General features: G+C 34.2%; 2 protein-coding genes across 11 annotated transcripts in view; one reads left to right on the forward strand and one right to left on the reverse strand.

Moving 5' to 3' along the window:
• VRK2 (VRK serine/threonine kinase 2) overlaps positions 1-20,954 on the forward strand; it is a 110,215-nt gene extending 89,261 nt beyond the window's left edge. For 4 of the 6 annotated variants that reach the window (XM_033239110.1, XM_033239112.1, XM_033239115.1 and 1 more), the window contains 2 exons: positions 3,988-4,149; positions 17,130-20,954. In XM_033239110.1, coding sequence (XP_033095001.1) covers positions 3,988-4,149; positions 17,130-17,468 — 501 coding nt within the window. In that variant the 3' untranslated portion in view covers positions 17,469-20,954. Of the gene's footprint in view, positions 1-3,987; positions 4,150-12,607; positions 12,657-17,129 lie in introns of all 6 variants that reach the window. The other 2 variants (XM_033239114.1, XM_033239113.1) reach the window with 2 other exon arrangements.
• FANCL (FA complementation group L) overlaps positions 17,029-24,854 on the reverse strand; it is a 79,088-nt gene continuing 71,262 nt past the window's right edge. For 3 of the 5 annotated variants that reach the window (XM_033239119.1, XM_033239118.1, XM_033239117.1), the window contains 7 exons: positions 23,085-23,235; positions 21,158-21,241; positions 20,755-20,800; positions 20,591-20,672; positions 19,266-19,382; positions 17,872-17,943; positions 17,029-17,572 (listed from right to left, as the gene is read on the reverse strand). In XM_033239119.1, coding sequence (XP_033095010.1) covers positions 17,537-17,572; positions 17,872-17,943; positions 19,266-19,382; positions 20,591-20,672; positions 20,755-20,800; positions 21,158-21,241; positions 23,085-23,235 — 588 coding nt within the window. In that variant the 3' untranslated portion in view covers positions 17,029-17,536. Of the gene's footprint in view, positions 17,573-17,871; positions 19,102-19,265; positions 19,383-20,590; positions 20,673-20,754; positions 20,801-21,157; positions 21,242-23,084; positions 23,236-24,854 lie in introns of all 5 variants that reach the window. The other 2 variants (XR_004443943.1, XM_033239116.1) reach the window with 2 other exon arrangements.

Genomic DNA, 24,854 nt, shown 5'->3' on the forward strand with positions numbered 1-24,854 from the left:
GAATTCCCAGAAGGGAATGTTAAAGCCAAGTTGGAAAAGAGCATTACTAAAGGCCCCATTACAACCCTTGAAAAAGCTACTTTTCAAGAGCCAGAGGGTCCTTTTATCCGTTTATCAATGACTCCCACCTTATTATGGTGCTTGAGTCATATATAGAATATACAGTCATTTACTATAATATGTTGTAGTAGTGCAGATACTTGGGCATAATGAGCCCTCTCATCCTTCCTAAATGCTTTACCTAGGCAGAGAAGTAGCTGCAGGTCAGAGCTAAAATGTTCAAGCTATACTGCATGGCAGACAATAAAAGTTTGTCCCTTCATTTACCTTACATCTGAGGCTCCCATAGCATATCCAGAGTTGAATATGTTATTATTGGTAGTAGTATTATTTGTATAGAATTTAACAGTTTACAAAATGTTTTCCTAAGCTTTAAGTCTCAAAATAATTCTATGAACTTCTCTTTATTTTCTGTATATGAGGATAGTGAAACACAGATTCTTAATTAGAAGCACATTTTTGATTTATTAATTTTTAGGAGTCCAAAGGTGCTCTTGATTTTATAGAACAGTGTGAAGTTCCAATGGAAATTAAATAAAAACTACCTCATTTTCATAGCTACTTTCTTGAAAATGTCATACATTTGTATAGTATCCTTCTATTATAAGGGTTGTCCAGGGTGTTTTCTATGTTTACTTTTCTATCTTTGAGAAAAAGTTTCACTGTGTTCACTGTCATCCACTTCACTCTTACAATTTTAAAAGTTTCCTTAGAAATAGAATTTTCCATAAATTGGCTATCATTTCGTTTAGTAGCTAGAAGTGCCCACGGCAGTGCAACCTAACCATTCAGCCAACTAACAGCAGATCCAGGAGGCATCATGTCTTCCAGGAACCTTCACAGAGGAGTGAATATATTATACCAAATTTTGCTTATACGTCAGAGGCTTCCAGGGCAAAAACTCTTATACCTAAAATGCCTAGCATATAGGAGGCACTAAAAACTTCAATAATATCTTAGCTAAAAATAAAACTACCAGCAACCTTACTTATGGGTATGTATCCAAGGGAAATAAAACCATATGTCAAAGAGGTATCTGCACTCCCATGTTCATCGCAACACTATTTACAATAATCAAAATACAGCACAACCTAAGTGTATGTCAGTGGGTGAATGGATAAAGTGTGATCCATAACCACAATATTATTTGTGGTTATAGAACGCATTTTCTTTATCCACAAAGTGTATTTTATTTATATATATTGTGTCTGTGTGTGTGTATATATATACACATATGTATATATGTACACATATACACACATATACATATATACACATACGATACACATAATACATACATATATACATATATATACACGCACACACACAATGGAATATTATTCAGCCATAAAAAGGAAATCCTGACATTTGCAACATCATGGATGAATCTGGAGGACATTATGCTAAGTGAAATAAGCCAGACACAAGACAAATACCGTATGATCTCATTTATATGTGGAATCTTAAAAAAAAAAAAAAACTTATGAAAGCTGAGCGTAGAACAGTATTTTTCGGGATGAGAGTTGGGGAAAATGGGGAGATGGCAGTCAAAGGGTACAGACTTTCAGTTACAAGATGAATGAGTTCTGGGAATCTGATATACAGCATGGTGACTGTAGTTAGTAATACTGTATTGTATTCTTGAAATCTACTAAGAGAGTAGATCTTAAGTATTCTCACCACACAAAAAAATGGTGACTATGTGAGGTGATGTGTTAATAACTTGATTGTGGTATTCATTTCACAATGTATACACATATCAAAACATCACATTGTATACCTTAAATATATATAATTTTTATTGTCAGTTATATCTCAGTAAAGCTGGGAGGGCAAATCTCCTCTAACCCTTTATAACATGGAACACATTTTCACAATAATTGGTAAGTCAATGTTTTAACAGGATAAAACTGTGTGCAAGAACCATGGGAGACCCTTCGTTTCACACTAATGGTATCAGGTACACTTATTACCAAGATGACTTCAGCGGAAAGTGGCTCAGAAGATGGTGACCTAAATTTTCCCAATAGTTTGAGAGGGTTGAGTGGTGAAAATAAAGAATCCCTGCATGATTAAGAAACATTTCCAACTTTCAGGTTACTGAAAGGCAGTGGTTTTGCCATCCTTTTATAAGCTGGGATCCTGGAGGAGGTTAGAATAGAGTAGTGTTGTGACAATTTAGGTTTAGCCACAAAACACCAGCATACTTTAAAGGGAAGGAGTGAACACACTTGGCGATAAAAGCTAAAAATTGAGAGACTACAAATTAAGGTTCTGCGGCCGGGCGCGGTGGCTCAAGCCTGTAATCCCAGCACTTTGGGAGGCCGAGACGGCCGGATCACGAGGTCAGGAGATCGAGACCATTCTGGCTAATACGGTGAAACCCTGTCTCTACTTAAAAATACAAAAAACTAGCCGGGCGAGGTGGCAGGCGCCTGTAGTCCCAGCTACTCGGGAGGCTGAGGCAGGAGAATGGCGTAAACCCGGGAGGCGGAGCTTGCAGTGAGCTGAGATCCGGCCACTGCACTCCAGCCTGGGTGGCAGAGCAAGACTCCGTCTCAAAAAAAAAAAAAAAAAAATTAAGGCTCTGCTTGCCCAGCCAATGTAATTCATTCTCTATTACGGCACTGACCCCTCCATTATTTCCCCTTTGTGCTGTTCCTATCTTCTGCCCCCTATTTAACTCATGAAAAAAAGGTGATGGCACTTTCTGCTGCTATAAACATGAAGCTGCTGAACAAATACTTCATGTAAGGACCTTCACTGTAGCTTTCAATCTTCCAACAGTGTTGTGGGTTCTGCCCTTCTATTTCTGAGTCTACTTCAAGGTTATTGACAGTCGGGCATCTCCCAGATGTCACCATGGTGTGAAAAAGAAACCTTAGAGACAGCAAGCTTGTTGTAGAACTTAACCTCTGATACTGGTACACAGTATTCGATGACATGAACTGTTATTCATCTTGCTCAAAGGTTAAACTACCTGCACAAAAATATAAGCAACATCACAAGCTCCTTTTATATATTCACATTAATTAGGCTCACTTCAATGATAGAAAACTAAGATTTTAATTAATAAGAATTTAAACTACAAAGATATACTGGATACACTCCCAACAAAGGTTAATAATGAATTCATATGCAGTTTTAAAATGTGACAATTTTCTCTAAAAATGTTGTTTTCAGTAAGCAAGTTATCTATAGAGATAATTTCTAAAGAGTACATAACAGTGACACTAATTTTATTTTATTTTTATTACACTTTAAGTTCTAGGGTACATGTGTACAACGTAGATTTGTTACATATGTATACATGTGCCATGTTGGTGTGCTGCACCCGTTAACTCATCATTTACATTACGTATATCTCCTAATGCTATCCCCCCTCCCCCTCCCCACCCCATGACAGGCCCCGGTGTGTGATGTTCCCCACCCTGTGTCCAAGTAATCTCATTGTTCAATTCCCACCTATGAGTGACAACATGTGGTGTTTGGTTTTCTGTCCTTGCGACAGTTTGCTCAGAATGATGGTTTCCAGCTTCATCCATGTTCCTACAAAGGACATGAACTCATCCTTTATGGCTGCATAGTATTCCACGGTGTATATGTGCCACATTTTCTTAATCCAGTCTATCATTGATGGACATTTAGATTGGTTCCAAGTCTTTGCTATTGTTAATAGGGCCGCAATAAACATACGTGTGCATGCAGTGACACTAATTTTAATTGGTTTTGTCCCACTGATGAGAAAGGGTCTGGATCTTGCCAACGACTATAGTTTTTCTGTAATGTCCATTTGCTGCTTTCTTCTTTATTTCCTTTTTTAAAGCTTGGCAAGTTTAGAATTTTTAAGAATCTGGACATATATGCATTTTTTCAAGAAATACTGAAAGTTTTCTTTACATACTATTACTTACTCTACACCAACAGGTTGATTCACAAAAGGCTGCAACAAGGCAAGTGAACGAGGCACACAATAGGTTAATCGAAAAGAAAGTCCACAGTGAGAGAAGCACTGAGTCCTGTGCAACGTGGAAAAAAGTGCAGAAAGAGGAGAAGCTGATTGGACTGAAGAACAATGAAGCAGCTCAGGTGAGAGGGTTGTTTGTGTGTGTGTGGTTTTTTTTTTAACTTAATGTTACATTAGAATATACCCTTTGGGAATAAAAACATCTTATTTTCTCCTGAGGGCCAAGTTTGTATGGTTTTGTTAAATGAGAAGGGACAGAAAATATCCTAGCCAGCTGATAAAATTGAAGTGGCCAACACCAGTTATCATAGAAACAGAATAGCAGTAGGCACATTTGTGTACAGATCTGATTTCTTTATCCTAAGAATGTAATGAAGTGCACTTAAATTTATTTTGCCATCTGTGATCCATTAGGGACTCTTAACGTATTCTATACTTTCACATTGGTTCCTCAAGTCTCACCCTTATAATCAAATATAAGTGAAGTGTTTCCCTGTCAATGTGGTTGTATTTTAAAATGATATATTTTTTACATCACTCAATCATTTGGGCGGATAGTGACTCACCTTTAGCAGATGACTCATTCAAGTAACAGCAAAAATCCTCCCTAATCTAACCTTTTTTGACAATAAGGAGAAGCATACAATGCATTTATATCTGCAGTGAAAAAATATTTAATTTTGTCAAAATGACCAACATTTTATATGATTTATATACCATCATTTCCCCCAAATGATTTGAGGTAGTTTATAGTATGAAACAGGATAATTTAATACCCCACCTTGTATACCCTACCACAAGAAAAATTGATATATCAGGCAGCTGGGATGTTAATCACTAAACTGAGCACTGAATTTGGCTCTGAACTTCTTGACAGCCAAGGCAAAAATTAGAAGCATAGTATTTATGCATTCTTCAGCCAGCCAGCAAGCCTACAAGTTTATCCAGAGACTGAAGTGCTTTTTTTAGTACTAATAGCAATCTTTTACATTTATTCTAGTCTAAAATAGTGGCATTATTTGTTGTTTCATTTTAAATTTATGTAAAGAACTACTTCACTTAGGCATATTTTAGTTCCTATTTGTAAAATTAAAGGCAAATCGTGCTTGGTGACAAAACTTAGAGATTCTAAAAATCTCTAGTTGAGAGATTTTTTTTCATCCCTTACTTAAGTCCGCCAAAATCACCTGGTGTACAGGGATAGGGAGGCACTATTAAAATACTGATGCAAAGAAATTGATTCATTTTTGGCTGTGGTGGCAATGAGATATGTATATATAGATTTTATAACTTTGGAAAGTCTTGGTTCTTTTCCCCAGTCAGTCCTCTTCCCCCAGGGAATGTTCTGCCATTTTGATTCTCATCACTAGATTAGATTTGCCTCTTCTAGAATTTCATAAACATGCAGTCATATAGTATGCATTCATTTGGGCCTGGCTTCTTTCACTCAGTGTTTTTTTTGAGATTTATCCGAGTTCATGCATGTATTAGTAATCTGTTTAGTTGCTGATTAGTACTCCATCGTATAACTATATCACAGTTCACATGTCCATTGTATAATGACATCATAATTCACAAGTTCATTCTTCTATTAATGGACATTTGGGCTGCTACTCATTTCTGGCCACCACAAATATAGTTGCTGCGAACATTCTGGCACAAATCCTTCTATGAATGTGTTTCATTTCTCCTGAGATGTAGAATTGTTGGGTTGTAGGGCAGGTGTATGTTCAATTTTACAAAGAGCTGACAAATAGTTCTTGAAAGTACCATTCTGTACTCCCACCAGTAATGTACAAGAGTTCTGGCCACTCTGCCTCCTCCCCAATATTTGGTATTGTCACTCTTTTTAATTTTAGCCATTCTAACATGTATTAGTGTATTATTGTGGTTCCAGTTATTCACCTAATGTCTACTTAAGTTTGAGCACTTTCACATGTTTTTACTGACCATTCATATATCTGTTCTTATAAAGTTTCTTTTTTGAGTGTTCTAATTTTTACTTGGATATTTGTCTTTTTATTGTTAAGCTATAGGTGTCCTTATCAGATAACTGTATTATGGATATCCTTTCCTATCATGTGGCCTGCCTAATCATTTAATTCATAGGGTCTTAGGATGAGCAGAAGCTTTTTATATTATTTGTTATTTTTATTTGAAGTTCAATTTATCAATCTTTTCTTTAATAGTTTGTGTGGTTTTTTTTCTGTAAAGATACCTAAGAAATCTTTGCCTACCTCAAGGTCACAAAGCTATTTTGCTATATATTTTTATAGAAGGCTCATGGTTTTAGCTTTCATTGTTGTTTCTACAAGCCATCTCAAATCAATTCATGTGTATTCTGTGAGGTGGGGGTTTCTTTTTCATGTAGTTTGCACCATCATTTATTGAAAAGATTTTCCTAATGAGTTCCTTTGGAGCCCTTTTCAAAAGTGAGCTAACAGTGTAAGTGTGGGCCTATTTCTGGGCCCTATTTTTTTCTACTTGTCTCTCCTTACACCAACACCACACTGCATCAGTTACTGTTGCTTTGCAGCAAGTTCTGAAATTAGAATAGTTCTTTAATCCTTTTATTTTCTTTCAAAAATGTATTGGCCGGCCGGGCGCGGTGGCTGAAGCCTGTAATCCCAGCACTTTGGGAGGCCGAGACGGGCGGATCACGAGGTCAGGAGATCGAGACCATCCTGGCTAACACGGTGAAACCCCGTCTCTACTAAAAAGTACAAAAAACTAGCCGGGCGAGGTGGCGGGCGCCTATAGTCCCAGCTACTCGGGAGGCTGAGGCAGGAGAATGGCGTGAACCCGGGAGGCGGAGCTTGCAGTGAGCTGAGATCCGGCCACTGCACTCCAGCCTGGGCAACAGAGCGAGACTCCGTCTCAAAAAAAAAAAAGAAAAAAAAATATATTGGCCATTTTAGGTCCTGGTCTTCTCCTCCATAAAATTTAAGAAGCAGCTTGTTAGTTTCCACCAAAAAAATGCACAATGGGATTTTGATTGGGAGTACATTAAGTCTAAAGATCAGTTTATGGAGAACTGGCATCCCAACAGTGTCGAAAACTCCAGTGCATAAACCTGGTACTTCTCTGCATTTTTGTGGAACTTCCCTGCATTTATGTGGATTTTCTTTAACTTCTCTCAACAATGTTTTGTAGTTTTTAGTGTAGATGTCTTATTCATCTTCCATTAAAATTATCTCTAAATATTTTGATCCCATTTTAAGTACTAATTTTCAAAATTTCATATTCCAGTTATTTGTTGCTGGTATATAGAAATATAATTTATTTTCTCTATCAATATTTGACATACAATAAAATCATGTATCTTGGGATCTTTCTAAATTTACTTATTAGTTCCAGTAGGTTTCATTATTTTTTAAATAGATTCTTAGGACTTTCTACGTAGTTAATGATGTCTATGAATATAGACAGTTTTTACCTTTTCCTTTCCAGTGTATGTCTTTTATTTATTTATTGTTGTTGTCTTATTACACCTGCTAGCAGCTCTAGTATTACGTTGAATAGAAGTTGTGGCCATCCTTGCTTTGTTCCTGATATTAGAGGGAATGCCTTCATTCTTTCACCATTAAGTTAGCTGTTGGCTTTTTTCTAAATGCCCTTTATCAGGCTGAGGAAGTTTCACTGTATTTGTTGAAAAATAAATGTAAATAATGAATAAGTATTAAATACTGTTTTGAGATCTCTTGAGATGATCATATGATTTTTTCCCTTTACTAGTATGATGAATTACATTGATTTTTGAATGTTAAATCAACCTTTTATTTCTGGGATAAACCCCCACTTAGGCATGATGTGTTTTCCTGCTGAATTCTGTTTGCTGAATTCCAACTCAGTTCCTGCTGAATTTCAGTTCCATGGAAGGTTTTTATACCTAGACTGATAAGAGATAATGGTCTGTAATTTTCTTTTTTTTTTTTTTTTTTTTTTTTTTGCAAAGTGAAAGCAAGTTTATTAAGAAAGTAAAGGAATAAAAGGATGGCTACTTCATAGACAGAGCAGCTGTAATTTCTTTTCTCATAATATCCTTGTATGGTTTTGTTTTCAGGGTCATTATGAATTACACAAGTTGGAAGTGTTCCCCTCTGTTTTCAGAAAATGTTTTTGTAAGATTTGCCCTTCTTAAATGTTGGATAGAATTTAGCAAGAAAACCATAGGGGCCGATAATTTGTTGTAGGAAATTTTTTAACTGCATATTTACTTTCTACAATATATAGAGTGATCATATTTTTTCTTCTTGTGTCAGTTTTATATTTGTGTTTTTCAAGGAATTTGTCCATCTCATCTAAGTTTTCAAATTTATCAGCACTAAGTTAGAATATTCTTTATTATCCCTTTACCATCACCAATATCTACATTGATGTCCCCTCTTTCACTCCTGATAATGGTAACTTTTGGTTTATTTCTTTTTTTCCTTATAGTCTAGCTAAGGGCTTATCATTTTCATTAATCTTCTCAAAGACCAGCTTTGGTATTTTTTTTTTTTTTCAAAGACCAACTTTGGTTTTGTTGATTTTTTTTTTTTTAACCCTACCATTGATATGTTTTCTATTTCACTAATTCTTTATCATTTCGTTTATTCTACTTATTTTGGTTTTAATTTATTCTTTCAAGCTTCATAAGGTGAAAGTTTAAATCACTAATGTCTTCATTTTTTTTCTAATGTATATAGTTAAACCTATAAATATGTAAGCTGTGCTTTGGCTCTCTGTGTTTCACAAATTTTGATATGTTGTGTTTTCATTATTATTCAGTTCAATATATTTTCTAATATCCCTTGATTCATTTGATCCATGGGTTATTTATTAGTATGTTATTTAATTCCTAAGTATTTTTAAGGTTTACTGGGTATCTTTCTTGTCACTGATTTCTAATTTTGTTGTCATCAGAACACATCCTGTATTATTGCAATCTTTTAAAATTCATTGAAACTTATTTTGTCACCCAGGAAAAGGCCTAGTTTAGTGAATGTTCCTTGTATACTTACGAAGTTTGGGGTTAAGTTGTTTAATAGTGTTCAAATCTTATATATTTACTGTTTTATTTTGTCCTCTTATCATTTAATGACAAAGGAATGTTACAATCTCCAACTGTAATTGGAATTTATCCATTTGTCTCTTCTATACATTTTTGTTTCATAGATTTTGATGCTGTTATTAGGTATATGCAGATTTAGTAGTTATATGTTCTTGGTTAACTGTCCTGTTCATCATTCTGAAATATCTTTCTTTATATCTGTTAAATACTCTATCTTCAATTCTACTTCATCTGACTTTTAACAGTTCCAGCCTTCCTATGATTAATATTTATACATTGTATCCATTTCCATCCTTTGTTTAATCCACCTGTGTCTTTTTATCTACCGCTTTTGTAACTAGCATATAGTTGAGTCTTGCTATTTTATAAAATCTGGCAAACACTATATTTTATTTGTTCCATTTCTATTTCATGTAACTATATTTGCTCCCTTTCCATTTGAGGTAACTATTGATATAGCTGGGTTTAATTTACCATTGTGCAATTTGCTTTCTTTTTGCCCCATTTGTTTTTTGTCCCTTTTTACCTCCCTCTTGCTTTATTTTGGACTAATTGAGAATTTTTTTTAACTGTGCTTGTTCTTTTTTTTTTTTTTTTTTTTTTTTTTTTGGTGATCACTCCAGAACAAGGGGTCAGTCAACTCCATAGCCTATGGGCCAAATTCGGCCAACCACCTATTTTTGTAAATAGTTTTATTGGAACATAGCCATACTCATTCACTTACATATTGTATTTGATTGCTTTTGTTCCATAGTGGCAGAGCTGAGTAACTGCAACAGAACTGTATGGTTCAAAAAGCCTAAAATATTTACTCTCAGGCATTTTACAAAACAAGTTTGCAAATCCCTGCTCAGAACAATCCTGTGTAATAGAAATATAATGCAAGCCACATATGCAATTTTAAAAATTATACTAGCCACATTTCAAAAAGTAAAAAGAAACAGGTAGAATCTATTTTAATAACATCCTCTGATTAAACTGATTTCCACAATGGTATAATCAGAATAATATTACTGAGATATTTTACATCTTTTATAGTAATAGCACATCTCAGTTATAACTAGCCATATTTCAAGGGCTCAAGTCATATTAGACAGCATGGCTCTAGAAATTACCATGTGCACATTTAACTGATCATACTACATTCTACAATATATACTTCCCTTTATCCCTCATTGTGCTATTGTTGTTATACATTTTGCTTTTACATGTGTAATATATTTCAGAATGCATTGTTATTGTTGCTTTAAGGAGTCATTTTTCATTTTTAAAAAATTAAGAAAGGAAAAAGAAAAAAAGTCTTAACATACTCCAATATTTATAGTTATTGAAATTCTTTATTCCTTCAATAGATCTTAGTTTGGTATCATTCCTCTTCAGCCTGAACAAATTCCTTTAACATTTATTGTAGTATATATTTCCTGGAATCGATTTCTGTCACCTCTTGTCTGTCTGAAAATATTTATATTTCACCTTCACTTTTTTTGTAGTAGTAGTGGATTTACATTTTATTCCTGCATTTCTTTTTTTAACAGTTTATTTTGAAGTAATTGTAGACTCCAAAATCGCAAAAATACATACAGCCTCCATATATCCTTACCAACCCTTTCACCCAACTCCTGCAAATGAAAACATTTTACATAACCATAATATAATTTTACAAAACAGGAAATGGACATTTATATACTACCAGAAAATACAGACTTTATTAGGATATCACCAATTTTGACACATACTCGTGCATGTCTGTGTTCCTTAGAGATTTTATTACATGTATGGAGTAACCACAATATCCTACAGACCTGTTCCATGACCACGTAGGAATTGCTTATGCTATAGTGACACCCTCTTCCCAATCCTAATCCTCAGAAAGCAGTGGGTTTATTCTGCATCACTATAATTTTATCATTTTATCATATAACTCAAATCTTATGATATGTAACTTGTTCAGACTGGCTTTGTTTCATTCGTCATCATGCTCTTGAGATCTATCCAAGTTCTGTGTACATCAGCAGTTCATTCCTTTTTATTGCTTAGTAGTAATCTGAAGTATGGGTATACCATTGAAGAACATTTGGTTTCTTTCCAGTTTTTGGCCATTCACTGTTTAGTAGGTTAGCTGTAGACATTTTTATAGATGTTTTCGCTGTAAAGTTGAGGAAGCTCCCCTCCATTTCTAATGTACTGAGAGTTTTCATCATGAATAGGTGCTGAATATTGTCAAATGCTCTTTCTGTATCAGTATGATCATATGATTTTTCTTCTTTAGGCTGTTACCATGGTGGATGGTGCTGGTTTGTGACTGAATATTGAACTAGTCTTCCATTCCTTGAATCAACCCCACTTTGTCATTGTATATTATTCTTTTTATATGTTGCTGGATTTAATTTGCTACTATTTTAATGAAGAAGTTTACATCTGTGTTCATGAGAGCTGATGTCTGTTGTTTTCTTTTTATTCTGCTGTTTTTGTTGGTTTTGGTATCAGGGTAATGGTGACCTTATGAATTGGGAAGCCTTCCTCCTCTTCTTAACTTCTGGAAGAAAATGTATAGAATTGAACTTGTTTCTTTTTCACATGTTTTGCAGAATTCTCTAGTGAAACCATCTGGGTCTGGAGATTTCCTTTTTAGCTATGAATTCAATTTCTTTAGTAAGACTATTCAGATATTTATTTCAAGAGTAGGCAAACTTTTCTGTAAAGAGCCAGATGGTAAAAATTTAGGTTTTGCAGGTCATATGGACTCTTGTCACAACTATTTATCTCTTGCATTTTTATTATTTCATCTTGAGTTAGTTTTGGTAATTTGTAATTTTTCCAGGAATTGGTCCATTTCATCTGAGCTATCAAATTTTTGTTGGTATAATTATTCATAGTATTCCTTTATTTAAATCCCTTAAATGCCTGTGGGGTCTGTAGTGATACTTGTTTCTTCCCAGATACTGGTAGTTTGTGTTTTCTTTCTCTGTCAGTCTTGCTAATTTATCATTCTTATTGGTCATGTCACAGAACCAGCTTTTGATTGATTCTTCTGTATTTTTTAATTGCCAATGTTATTGATTTCTGCTCTAATTTCTATTTCTTTCTGCTTGCTTTGGATTTCTTTTAAATTGTTTTAAATTTTTTTGACAAATATAATTGTATATATCATATCTCTGGGGTACAATGTGATGCTTTGATATATGTCTACATTGTGGAATGTTTAACTCACTAACAAATCCATCATGTCACATACTTGTCATTTCTTTTTATAATTTCTTGGGGTGGAAACATTATTAAATTGGGACTTTTTGTCTTTTCTAATGTAAGTATTTAGTATTATAAATTTCCCTTCTAGCATGACATAAGCTATGTCCCACATTTTGATATGTTGTATTTTCATTTCCATTCACTTCAATGTATTTTTTAATTTTCCTGGTGTCTCTGACCCACTTAAAGCATTCTTTAAATTTTAAAGCATTTGGAGATTTTCCTGTTCTTTCTTTCCTTCAGCTTGATCTTGGTGTATTTTCTTCCCTTTTTTCCAGTTTAGGTAGAAGCTTAGACTATTGATGTGAACCCACTATTTTTTATAATGTATGTATTCCATGCTATAAATGTCCTGCTAAACCCTGTTTGTACTGCATCCTGTAAATATTTATATTTTAATTTTGTTCAGTTCAAAATATTTTATATTTCCCCTTGAGACTTTTAATACCTTTATTATTTAGAAATGTGTTAATTTCCAAGTATCTTAAGGTTTTTTTTCCAGTTACTGATTTCTAGTTTAATTATATTGTGGTCTGACAATGTAAATCTGTTAGGGTTTTATGGATAGGATATGATGGTCTGCCTGTTTGAATGTTCCAGATGCAGATGAAAAGAACATGTATTTTCCTGTTTTGGGGTGAAGTACTCTATAAATATCAGCTAGATCCCATTATCTTGTGATGTTACTAATTTATTTTATATTCCCGCTGATTTTCACTCTAGTAGTTATATCAATTACTGAGAACAGAGCTTTCTAGTTAGGGAGATGTGCAGTGCCAACTCTTTGCTGTTTGTTTAATGCACAGCAGGCATGGTCAAAAGGGCAAGCACCTCTCCAGTTTCTGAGGCCAGTGTGGAGGGTTACTGTTGCTCTGATGTTTGCTCAATGCAAGGTGGAGAAGGTTGGTAGGACTCTACTACGGTATCTACAGTGTCTGGTGGGAAGGAAGAGAGACACCACATCTGCCTGTTAGTGCAGTGAGGAACAGGCTATATGGCTCTGCCTTACAGTTTTGGTAGTCTCTGGTGGGAAGGAAGGGTGACCACCTCAGTAGTACAGGCTGGGAAAGGTTGTCAGAGCTCTATCTCACAATTTCCCTAACACCTAATGGCATAGGGTATCACCTTGTTAGTGTGGGGACGGTCAACAGGGCTCTACCCGTCTCCACAGTGCTTGATAGGGTAAAGGTAGGTGTGCTCCCTGGTTAGTATACAGTGGTGATACTTAACTGGACTGTACCCTCCCTCTTCCCCTCCACCCTCATCCCCCTCCCCACCTCGTTTCCACAGCACCTGGAGAGAGTATGCAGCTTCTTTCATGGTGTTCACCTAGGGTACAGCAGGTATAAAAGGATTCTGTCCTGTAGACTTGTCCTCCCCCAGGGCTACTGGTTAGAACATGTTTTTCATGGCTTTTTTTTTTCTTCAGTCTGTGCATATTGCTGTTTTCAGACTGCAGGCTCTTTTATGGCCCAGGCTGGGGTAATAGGAGGTACTAAAGTACATGGCGGGTGGAGACTCAAGGGGGGGTCATTTTTAGAATTTTCATAGTGTTTTGATAGGTGCTTTTTGTCCACTCTTTGTGTAATGAATAGAATAAGGTGGGATGCTTACTCTTTCTTGTCTAGAACTGGATGCCCCTCACTTTGATTTTGAAGGCTTCATTGAATATGGACTCTTTTCTTTCAGAACTTTAAAAAGGATGTTTCCATCTTCATAGGTCTGTTTTTTTTTTTTTTTTTTTCTTTCTCTGCTAAGAAGTTAGCAGTTATTCTTATTGACCCATTTATAATGTATTTCTTTATGTGGCTTTCAAGATTTGCTTGTTATCTTTGGTCTTGTAAGGATGGCTGTCTTTGTTTATTGTGCTTTGGGTTTGTTAAGCTACTTTTATCTATGGGTTGATATTTGTCTTCAAACTGGAAAGCTTTTGTATGATTTCATCAGTTTGTTTCTTGCCTTAATCCCTATTTCTGTGAGTTCCAAATGCATGCGTGTTAGAATACTTTACCTTTTTCATAGGCAGCTGAATAACTGTTTTTTAAAATCAGTCGTTTATGTTGCTGTACCTCAGGTTGGTTTTTGTTTTGTTTTTTGCCTGACCTCTAGTTGATTAGCACATCAGCTGTTAAACCTAGACAATGAATTTTTCATGTTATACCTTGTATTTTTCAGTTCCACAAGTGTATTTCTTTGTATGTTGAGATTCCACTTCCCTCCCCCATCTATTCATTAATTATGTTCAACTTTAATTCCTTGAACATATTTATGTAGATGTTTTATAGTCCTTGTTTGATAATTGTACCATCTGGATCAGCCCTGAATATCAATTTTTTCTCCTGGTTATGGGTCATATTTTCTGCATCTCATGTGTAGTAGTTTTATTGTATCCTGAAGAATTGTGGATGCTGTGGTCTTTAGACTCTAGATTTCATTGCATTCCTTTGAAGAGTTTTGAGTTTAGTTCTGGCAGACAGTTAACTTACTGGTGATTCAACTTCATCATTTCATAACTTCTGTTCAGGCTTTTTGGTTTAGTCTGCAGTAAATCTTAAATTGTGGCCTTTCTTAGGTCTGTGTTATTTTCCTTTCCTCCACTATCATGGCCTTGTTTTAGATTCCTAAGTTATTTCATATATTTTGACTAATTTTGTTTTGTATTTATTTATGGTTGTCACAACAGAAGGGGAAATCGGGTATCAATTTTTCATGGCCAGAGTGGAAGTAGTGTTGGTATTTTTCATAGCTTCCCAGTTGATTCTGATGTGCATTCAAAGTTAATAACTATTCTAATGCAGGGTTTCTTGACAGCAGCACTATTGACATTTGGGAGCTGGGCTGTTATTTGTTGTTGGGGAGCTGGGCTGTTATTTGCTGTGGGGGTGCTGTCCTGTGATGTAGGATGTTTTGCATCATTCCTAGTATTTATCTATTAGGTGTCATTAGTACCTCCTCCTAGTTGTAACAACCCAAAATGTCTCCTCTGTGGGGCATAATCAACCCAAGCTGAGAACCAATGCTCTATCAGAGAATACTGCATTGCCTTGAGCCCTTGCTACTCAAAGTGGGGTGTGCAAACCAACTGTATTGGCATCATCTGGAGCTTCTCAGAAATACAGAATCTCAGGTCATACTCCTAGACCTTTTGAATGAGATCTGCATTTTAACAAGTTATGATGATCTGTTTGCTTTCTAATACTCAACAATGCCATAGACCAGGAGTCAGCAAACCTTTTCTTTAAGAGGCCAGAAAGAAAATACTTTCAGTTTACTTTTCATAGTTTTTGTCAGAAATATTCAACAATGCCATTGTAGTGCAAAAGCTCACATAGACAGTATATAAACAAAATGATGTGCCTGTGTTCCAATAAAACTTTATTCAAGAAACAGGCAACTAGCCAAGCCAAATTTTGTCGACTCCTGTTATAGACTCCCAATCAGACCTCTCAGTGTACTGAAGACAACAGGTGGTTAAATTCTCTGATGAGTGCCTTCCCATATGATGTCATTTGCTGATGTTCAAGAGAGATTAAGTGTATAGGTTACACAGTAGATGCTTCTGGAAATTATAGTAGCTTGACTTCTATCCTTACCTAAGTGGAGATATCTCCCAACCTTCCACATGTGAGCTATATGTAAATGCTGCTCTTACTACCTTACCCTTTAGAAATATATGATTTGATAGCATAATTATTTTTATTTGTATTATGCTTCATAGGCCCACTGGAGTAATTATTCACTTCTTTTGCTTTAGTTAATAAAGCTGACCAACTTAAGAAAAACAGCATTAATGTGACTTTGTTAGCTCAGAAAGAATAGTTTAAAGTGAGTTATTTAACTCTCAATTTCTTTCTTTTTCATAGGAAAGCTAATCTTGAAAACATCCTTTGTTTTATGTAGGACTCCTTTCTGACACTTCCAAAACTCTGTATGTAGAAAGAGGAGGGCTGTTTGAAGGGTGGCAGTTTAAAGGTTGAGAAGGTAGTAGCTATTAGAATGATGGACAGTGAACAAGCTTAAAGTATTTTGCTTTGTTTTGTATTTCTCCTCTTGATAAATGGTGCTGAGAGGGCATGCCAGAGGTCACCAAAGAGAAGCAGAAAAACCCGACTTTCAGCCAGTTAAGTGGTGATCAGGAAACTGATTCCTGGGCCTCTGGCCAACAGGAATGATGAAAACATAGAAGTAGCTCCCAAAACTTGCATAAGTAACCAGTTAATTTGTTTTATATTAATATCACTTAATTTGTTTTATATTAGTATCTATTCTATAGTGGTTAGTCTGTATAGCTTTCCAAGAGACATAACACTATATCTACCCCGAGGCAGTTTTCTTTGGCTATGTACAGCCTCATCCTTTACCCACTGTACAGCAGACATCACTTTTCAGTTGCCATGGAATCAAAAGGTTAAGAATCACATTAATGACCAAAATATTTCTAATTATGGCTATCTTACACCTTTAAGATTAAGCCCAATTTTTTGGTTTTGCCAAGGAAATTCATTTTTCATATTCTATCCTATTTTTAGATTATAAATTAATTATTTAAGAGATATCCCACTTATGTGGTTTAAAAGAACCACTCAAATTATATCCAGATTTGCTTGCTGGATGTTTATAAACTCTTAAAAAGTGTAATTCTTAAAATCTAAGATCTTTACCTAAAAATTACTTCTCAGTAAAAATAACATGCAAAAACTTGATCTTGTATAACATTTTATTTAGCATTCTTATACATTACACAAAATAAATACTTGGATAACTCACATCTAACAAACTATATATGTATTTTTTCCATAGGAAAGCACAAGGATAAGAGAGAAATATCAAGAGTCTCAAGAACTTTTGAATGAAGCAAACAGTTTCCCACAAAAATTGAACTATAGACAATTCCCAAACTCATTTTATGAACCTCATCAAGATTTTACCAGTCCAGATATATTCAAGAAGTCAAGATCTCCACCTTGGTATAAGTACACTTCCACAGTCAGCACGGGGATCACAGAAAGTTCAACTGGACTTTGGCCTACAATTTCCCAGTTTACTCTTAGTGAAGAGACAAACGCAGATGTTTATTATTATGGCATCATCATACCTGTCCTTTTGATGTTAGTATTGCTTGCTTTATATTTTCTCTGAAGATATCAGAATTCCTTTTGATAATTTTTTACGTTTCCAGCTCTTCACCAAAATGTTATATTCTTATTTCAGTGTTTCCTCCCAGACATTTTTAAGGTAATTGGCTTTAAAAAGAGAACATATTTTAAGAAAGTTTATGGACACTCTAAAAAATAAAATTGCTTTATACTAGAAATAGTGTCATAGTACAGTTTGGAAAACACTTTTCTGAAGTTTCAGATCACCCAGGAAATCTAGAAAAGGAGTTTAATGTTTTTGATCAGAGAATTTGAAAAATAAAAATAAAGAGAATAATGAGTTTCAAAAGTTTTAGATAAGCTGATATACTATATAGATCTGTCTTCTAGAACATATTACTGAAAGCTAGGCACATTTTATGAGATGTGATTAACAATTTGCTTACCTTACTACAATATGGACATTCACCAAATATGATGTTAAAACTCTGTCTACTAGTTAGTAGTCCTCTCAGCCACTGCAAATTTTAAAAGATAAAGGAGAAGCGTCAGCATGATTACAAATTACAGATACTCCAAATGTCATTCCCTTTGTTTTAAAGTGCATTATATTTTTATTCCAGAAGACTTTGCTTTTTTGTTTTTCAAGAGTAAGGGGTATATTTCCTGAGCCAATAGCAGACTATTAATATGTTGAACAAGGGAAATCAACATGGAATTGAAGGTCTAAACCACTGGTTTATAACCAGATTATGGGCTCCTTTAAGAATTTGATGAGAATTATGCATTTTCTTTATCCCCAGAATAGACATACATAAAAATATGCATACAACTTCTTGGTGTTCATAGACCTTCCCTAAACCCATTAATCACAAATTAACAACTCCTGCTGTTAAAAGATACTATAGGCTCTTGAAAATTTCCTTCATAGTTCTGGTCTTAATCACTAACAGTGGGTTAATTTTCAACCCATTGATTACAAGCATGAGCCAGTGAATTTTTTAAAATTAAATGAATATTCATAATTACAAAAGAAAGCATGTGTTCCCTTAGAGTATGTCTGTAATTTGACCTGATATTTTATGATTTTATATAAGGTAAATAGATGTCTCTGCCTAAGTTCTCCATTGGCAAAGTACAGATGGCACCAACTGCTACCTCTAATCACAAAAGTAAAGATGTGATATAAAGGAAGGCTGAAACTGAAGGCAACATACAATTGCATGGTGTTCTGTATATAGCTGCACACAGTTTATCATCTATCAACTAGGCCCTAAGGTGAAGCAAATGACTAAAGACAGGAATGAAAGTAGACTTCACATACAGTAAATAAAGTGGCATTGCCTGAGTGCTGTGAGATATTCAGATCACAAAAGGCATTCTTCTCAAAATAAAAAGTAGTATTATTGGATATATTCTATTCTTAAATGTAGCCTGAAAAGTAATAGGTACTACATAGTGCTAATTTCATTTTCACTTTATTGCTGCCACTTTCAACCACCTCCACCTTGGGTAAATCTATGAAGTTTACACTGTGGTAACAAGGTATTTATAGAAAGATTCCAATGTACCATCAATTTAATTTGTTGTGTGTCAATAAGCTAGTCCATGAATATATTCTGGATAGATTTTCTCCCTTCTTGGATACTTCAGGACATTTCTCCACTCATTAGTAACTGTGATGAAGAAATGAAGCACATAAGCATCTGGAATAAACTGGTAAAAGGAGTTAATGGCAAAAGAGAGGGTCACTATTGACTAATCAGATTTTAGATTCTGTGTATTTACGTCCTATGTTGTGTTAGCTGAAGAAAGTCTTGACAATGTTTTTATTTTTTACCTCATATAAGCATATTTGATGGAAAGGTTGTCCACATTGGGAATTATCACACACGTGATCAGGAATGGCACCGTCAAGTTGATAAGCATAACAAATTCCACAATCCATAGTAAAATCCTTCAAAAGAAAAATATTTATAAAAAGCATATGTGTCTCACTTATTCGTTGTACATATTTGGGAGGGTACGTGTGATATTTTGATACATGTATACAATGTTTAATGATCAAATCAGGATAATTAAGATACTCATCACCTCAACATTTACCTTTTATGTTGGGAACATTACAATTCTCCTATTTTAGAATATGAAGTCACCTATGTGTTTAAAACACAAGGTAAGATCAGGAAGAATGTTGTATAAATACACCTTTTATAAAAGTGACCATTGCTGTATTATAGGAAATGTAATTACATTACTATTTAACACCTAGCAAAGCTACTGTAGAGTGTTTCCTTTTTCACTCACATATACACAGCTAGGCTAAAAATGAGAATCCATTTTTGGCTGGCAAGATGTTTGGGCATTAGTAATTTTCCCATATCATACATTGATATAATGTCCCTGATGGTATTTACAGATAGGAATTGACATTAGCTAGTAATTACTAAACAGCACAATTCTGTAACTAAAGGAAAAAGAAACTCACCACCATTTAGTAGTCTACAACCTTAGCAGCCTTGTCAAAAATCAATTCTAAGTTTTTTATTTTTGCAATATAGTGGTATCTATTCAATTTTGAGAAACTATACTGCTTCACAAACACTTATATCAAGCTAATCAGTACTTCAGCCATCCATAAACAGACTGTAGAAGAGCCAAACATCTCATTAGCTACTTTGGACCTTTCCCCTTATTTTTAATAAATGACTGTCATTAATGACTTCACTACTGAAGACCATGAAAAAAGTGTACAGTTGACCCTTGAATAACATGGGTTTGAACTGCACAGGTCTACTTATACACAGATTTTTTTTCAACCAAATGCCGATCAAAACTACAGTACTGACAAGATGCAGAACCTGTGTTTATCTGAAATCTGTGTATACAGAGGGCCTACTTTTTTCTATATACGGGTCCCACAGGGTAACTGTGGAACTTCAACGTCTGTGGATTTTGGGCCAGCCCGGAAATCAATCCCCCCGTTCCAAGAGACAATTGTACTTAACAAGCAATCAAAGGTAAACAAGTTTTTTGACGCAGTTCAGAAGTCTGTGTTATAATATTTTTCTAATTCCCTCCTTCAGTATCATTTTTCACTAACAGAAGCATTTAAACTTCATTATACAATACTGTCTGGAATATCAAAGCACTGATAAAACTTACAGATTTTTCCAGGATAGCACGAGCTGGAAAATCAATTTCTAAAACATCTTTCAAGTTTTGTAGCACACTATTTTCTGGATCCCTGAAAGCATGGGGAAAAAAAATTATGCTATGAACTTCGTAAAATCACCAAAAAGTAAAAATTATATTGCCAAAGTACGTACCACAAATGTATGTTCCTGCTCAGCTTAATTCCCAGGGGTTTTACCACTTCAGATTAAAAAAAAAAAAAGGTTTAATAATTGCATGCTCTACTCTTGGTTTGCAAAGCCACATTTGATATAGAATGTTTCTTAACTACTTGATTAAAAATTCAAAATTATATGTATTATGTTAAAAAAAATTATACAGTTCACAATGCTGAGACATTTTCATTTAAAATAACTATGTTGCGGTGAGCCAAGATCATGCCATTATACTACATACTGGGCAACAAGAGCAAAACTCTGTCTCAGACAAAAAAAATAAAAACTACCATTAATATACTAATATTGTATAATAATTTAACAATGGTAGGCAAGGATTTTATGACTCTATTAAAAAACGTTTAAATCTCAGATGTCATACCATGGTCAGCTCCAAGAAAGAAGCACTCAGGAAGCATAGTAGGATGCCTGGGGTCTACCTCTATATTTATGGAAACATTATTCCCTGGAATGAAACAAAATTAAATCTTTTAGAAGTAGAACAGCTCATCAAACAAGCCAATAAAAAATAAAGAGGTGTTGGTCTGGCTACCTATTTCACTGTATACCCACGGAAAGATTAACCAAATGTTTTGTAGTTTTTTGTAATGGTAAATATTTAACCAAAAGAAATAATGTTGATATGATTATCATTAAAGGGATCTTAAATTTCAGCCAATCAACAAATTGATATATTTAATGAGATTGCAATTCTGGTCAACTGTATTTAAGTTTAAATACAAATGTTCTGTGGAGTGATAAAAGTCTTTAATATCAAAACTATCACAAGCCACATGTTGAAGAAATAATTATCTAAATTACTTTTCATGGCTTTCTTAAAAAAGTTTACATTTCATAGAACTATGGCCAAATGTAAAAAGACCAGCAATACAGTAAATGGTAAAAACAAACATTAAAGATTCAAGTTTTATAAAAATTTATAAAAGCATTTTCTGAATTATTTTGCTGCATGTGAAACTCTCCCTTATAATTTAACAAAATATTTCATTCACATTGGCAACTGTTCATTAATAACCAAAACAATAAGTAACTTAATTTCATAAGACCTAAGAAAACTGGCACTAGATTCTTTTATAAATTTTAACTGTACTGGACTACAGCATAAGTTTCAGAAATTTTACTTCTATTTTTGAAGGTACATAGTGTAATTGCTTAAGATCAATTTGGATTTCATTTTCATGGTAAAAAATGTCTTGATAAATTCTATACAGTAAAATAAGCCTTTCACTGAGGCTAGCATCAACATAAATGCAATTATTGCACATCTGGCAAAAAGAGGTCATTAATGGAAAAAAATGACTAGCCATTCAATGAGAAAAATAAAAATACAAAAAGTTATAATTTCACTTGATAACACATTATTTACTATGAACATAAATCTCTTATTAGCCCTCAACACTGTCATCTAGTAATGGCTCCAGACAGTATTTTCATTTAATATGGGCATATTAACTAATTTTTCCATTCATTGTTCAAAACTGAGTCTTAAGAAGGCAAATCATGCCTGGAGGAGAAAAAAGAAGCTAACAGGTAAATAGGGAATGAATTAAAAACTAGGTGATTTATGCTGAATGAGAAATATATTTAATCATAACCTGATAATTATTTTAATGGGGCCACAAAAAAATGAATAACTACATTTCTCTGAAGAAAACATTTTCATTCTTAGTATCTACTTGTTCACAAATATAGCATAATTTGGTTAATTATTCCAAATTAAATATGGTTAGACTTTTTGAAACCAGGAAATTAACAATACTATTTGTAGAATTGCTGTACAAGTATACTTTCTTCTCATAATACCATGCATGTCACATTCTCCCTGTAGATAATCTATATTATACCTAGGTATAAAGTATAAAAATTACTCACTAACTTGGATGTGATTCACATTAGAATTTCAAAATACCCTTGAACAACGTATCTATTTATCAAAAAAGAAAGAAATGGTTATCTTAAAACTAGCTACGGTTTTCTTGTTCTAAGTAATGTAAATTTTGAATTACCTGTTCCACGATTTCTGTGCTAATTAACAGCTAATTAAACACTACTCCTGAATGTTACCTCCATTGGATCATCACCTTTTATAATGAAACACCCCAGTATTTCTTTTCACCTAAAATATTTACATTTAAACTTGTAGCAAAAAAAAAAAAAAAGTTCATACCAGAAAATTTTAATAGTTGACTTCATATAAAGAAGTCTGAGTCTGTCATTGTTAGATTTATTTTCATAAGTAATACAAAATAAACACCTAAAAACAAGCCCTTATTCCTCTTTGTCCCTACCTAATGCAATTCTGCGTGCTGTTGCACACCGTGGAGGTTTTTCTGGCTCAAGTACCCAGGTCTTCTCATCGATTTCATCCATAACATCCCAGAATGCCTTTAGTGATTCTATTGCTGCCAAAAACTGACTATAAATGCTTATTAAGGAGCTCTGTAAAAAAATGAAAGTTGAATAAGTTATATGGCACTCTACCAATAGCAGATAATATTTTACTTAAAATACACTCAATTTAAAAATTTTAAGCTTTACTTCATTTTAGCTACAAAGTAGACTCCAGTAAACAGGAGTCAACTCTCCCTGCTTCACATCTCTTTCTATAGTGTTAACATGATTATTTTTTATTGACAGTATACTATACACCTGAGAAAGAATAGTTTTTTAAAAAATCATAATTATTTTTATTATAAAGCTTGATATACTACATGTATGGAATAGTAATGAGTACAAGATGTATGTACACACAACTTTAATAAATATTAATGTACACGATATAGCTAACATTGGACCTGTACAAAGTGTCTATACAATTTTAGTATGAAAATCTTAATTTCATGTTTGCTGCAGCAATCAAGTTAAATGCAGTGCTATTTGTAATTTAGTGAGATTATCTTTAAATATTATTAAAAACGTTGGAGACCTAATCAGGCAAAAAGTATGAAAAGGTGTTACACAATTTTAAAGAATTAAAACAGAAGGTACAAACGATGTTTTTACACATTTAACTTTTAGCCAATCTCTAAATTCAGCATTTCATATTTTAATCCTCTCTATAGGAATTAGCTTACATATAGTTTCACTAAATTTTAAATGTCATCACTGACTTTAAAAACAATTTTTAAACAAAAGAGTTTCTCATAAAACAATGTGATATGTTTAGAAGATACAACTGCTTACTAAATACTTTTGATATAAAATCAATCAAGAGTTTAATAAGAATTCAGGGTTTAGTTATTGTTTCAAGTAAGCAAAATGTAAAGTCACATACTACAAATGTTTTCAATCTGAAATAACTGGCCACACCAATAATTTAAGAATATGATACACCCTAAGATGAAAAGAAACTAGCCACTTCCTTAAACATATATTTTATACCTAATACTTAAGGAAAACCCATCCCATTTTGTCATTTCAGTCAAGGTTTACACTTGGATGAATTCATGGCTCAGTTCCACTGAGCTGGATTCAACTGTCCTTAACCTTCTACACATATTTAAAAAAAATGGGCCAGGTGCAGTGGCTCACGCCTATAATCCCAGCACTCTAGGAGGCTGAGTTGGGCAGATCACAAGGTCAAGAGATAGTCTTAGACCATCCTTGCCAATAAGGTGAAACCTTGCCTCTACTAAAAATACAAAAATTAGCTGGGCGTGGTGGTGCACGCCTACAGTCCCAGCTACTTGGGAGACTGAGGCAGGAGAATCACCTGAATCCGGGAGGCAGAGGTTGCAGTGAGCCAAGATCGCGCCACTGCACTCCAGCCTGGTGAGAGAGCTAGACCCCGTCTCAAAAAAAAAAAAAAAAAAAAAAATTGGTGTAAAGTAGGAATTAGAGCCTAATACCTGAAAAATAACCTTTGAGGATATTGATGGTATAATGTCTACTCTCTTCTGTTATGCTTTATTTATCTAAAAGTTTAGATGACAGAATCCAAAATCAGAAAATTAAACTCCCAAGAAGCTAGTTCTAAAATCAGTACAATAGTGTATCTCTGTCTCTCCTTTCTCTCTCTCTCCGTTTCTACATATGTATTTAAAATCCGTAACTACCTA

This window comes from Trachypithecus francoisi, unplaced genomic scaffold (genome assembly GCF_009764315.1).
Source record: "Trachypithecus francoisi isolate TF-2019V2 unplaced genomic scaffold, Tfra_2.0 Lachesis_group17, whole genome shotgun sequence".
Classification (NCBI taxonomy): Eukaryota; Metazoa; Chordata; class Mammalia; order Primates; family Cercopithecidae; genus Trachypithecus; species Trachypithecus francoisi.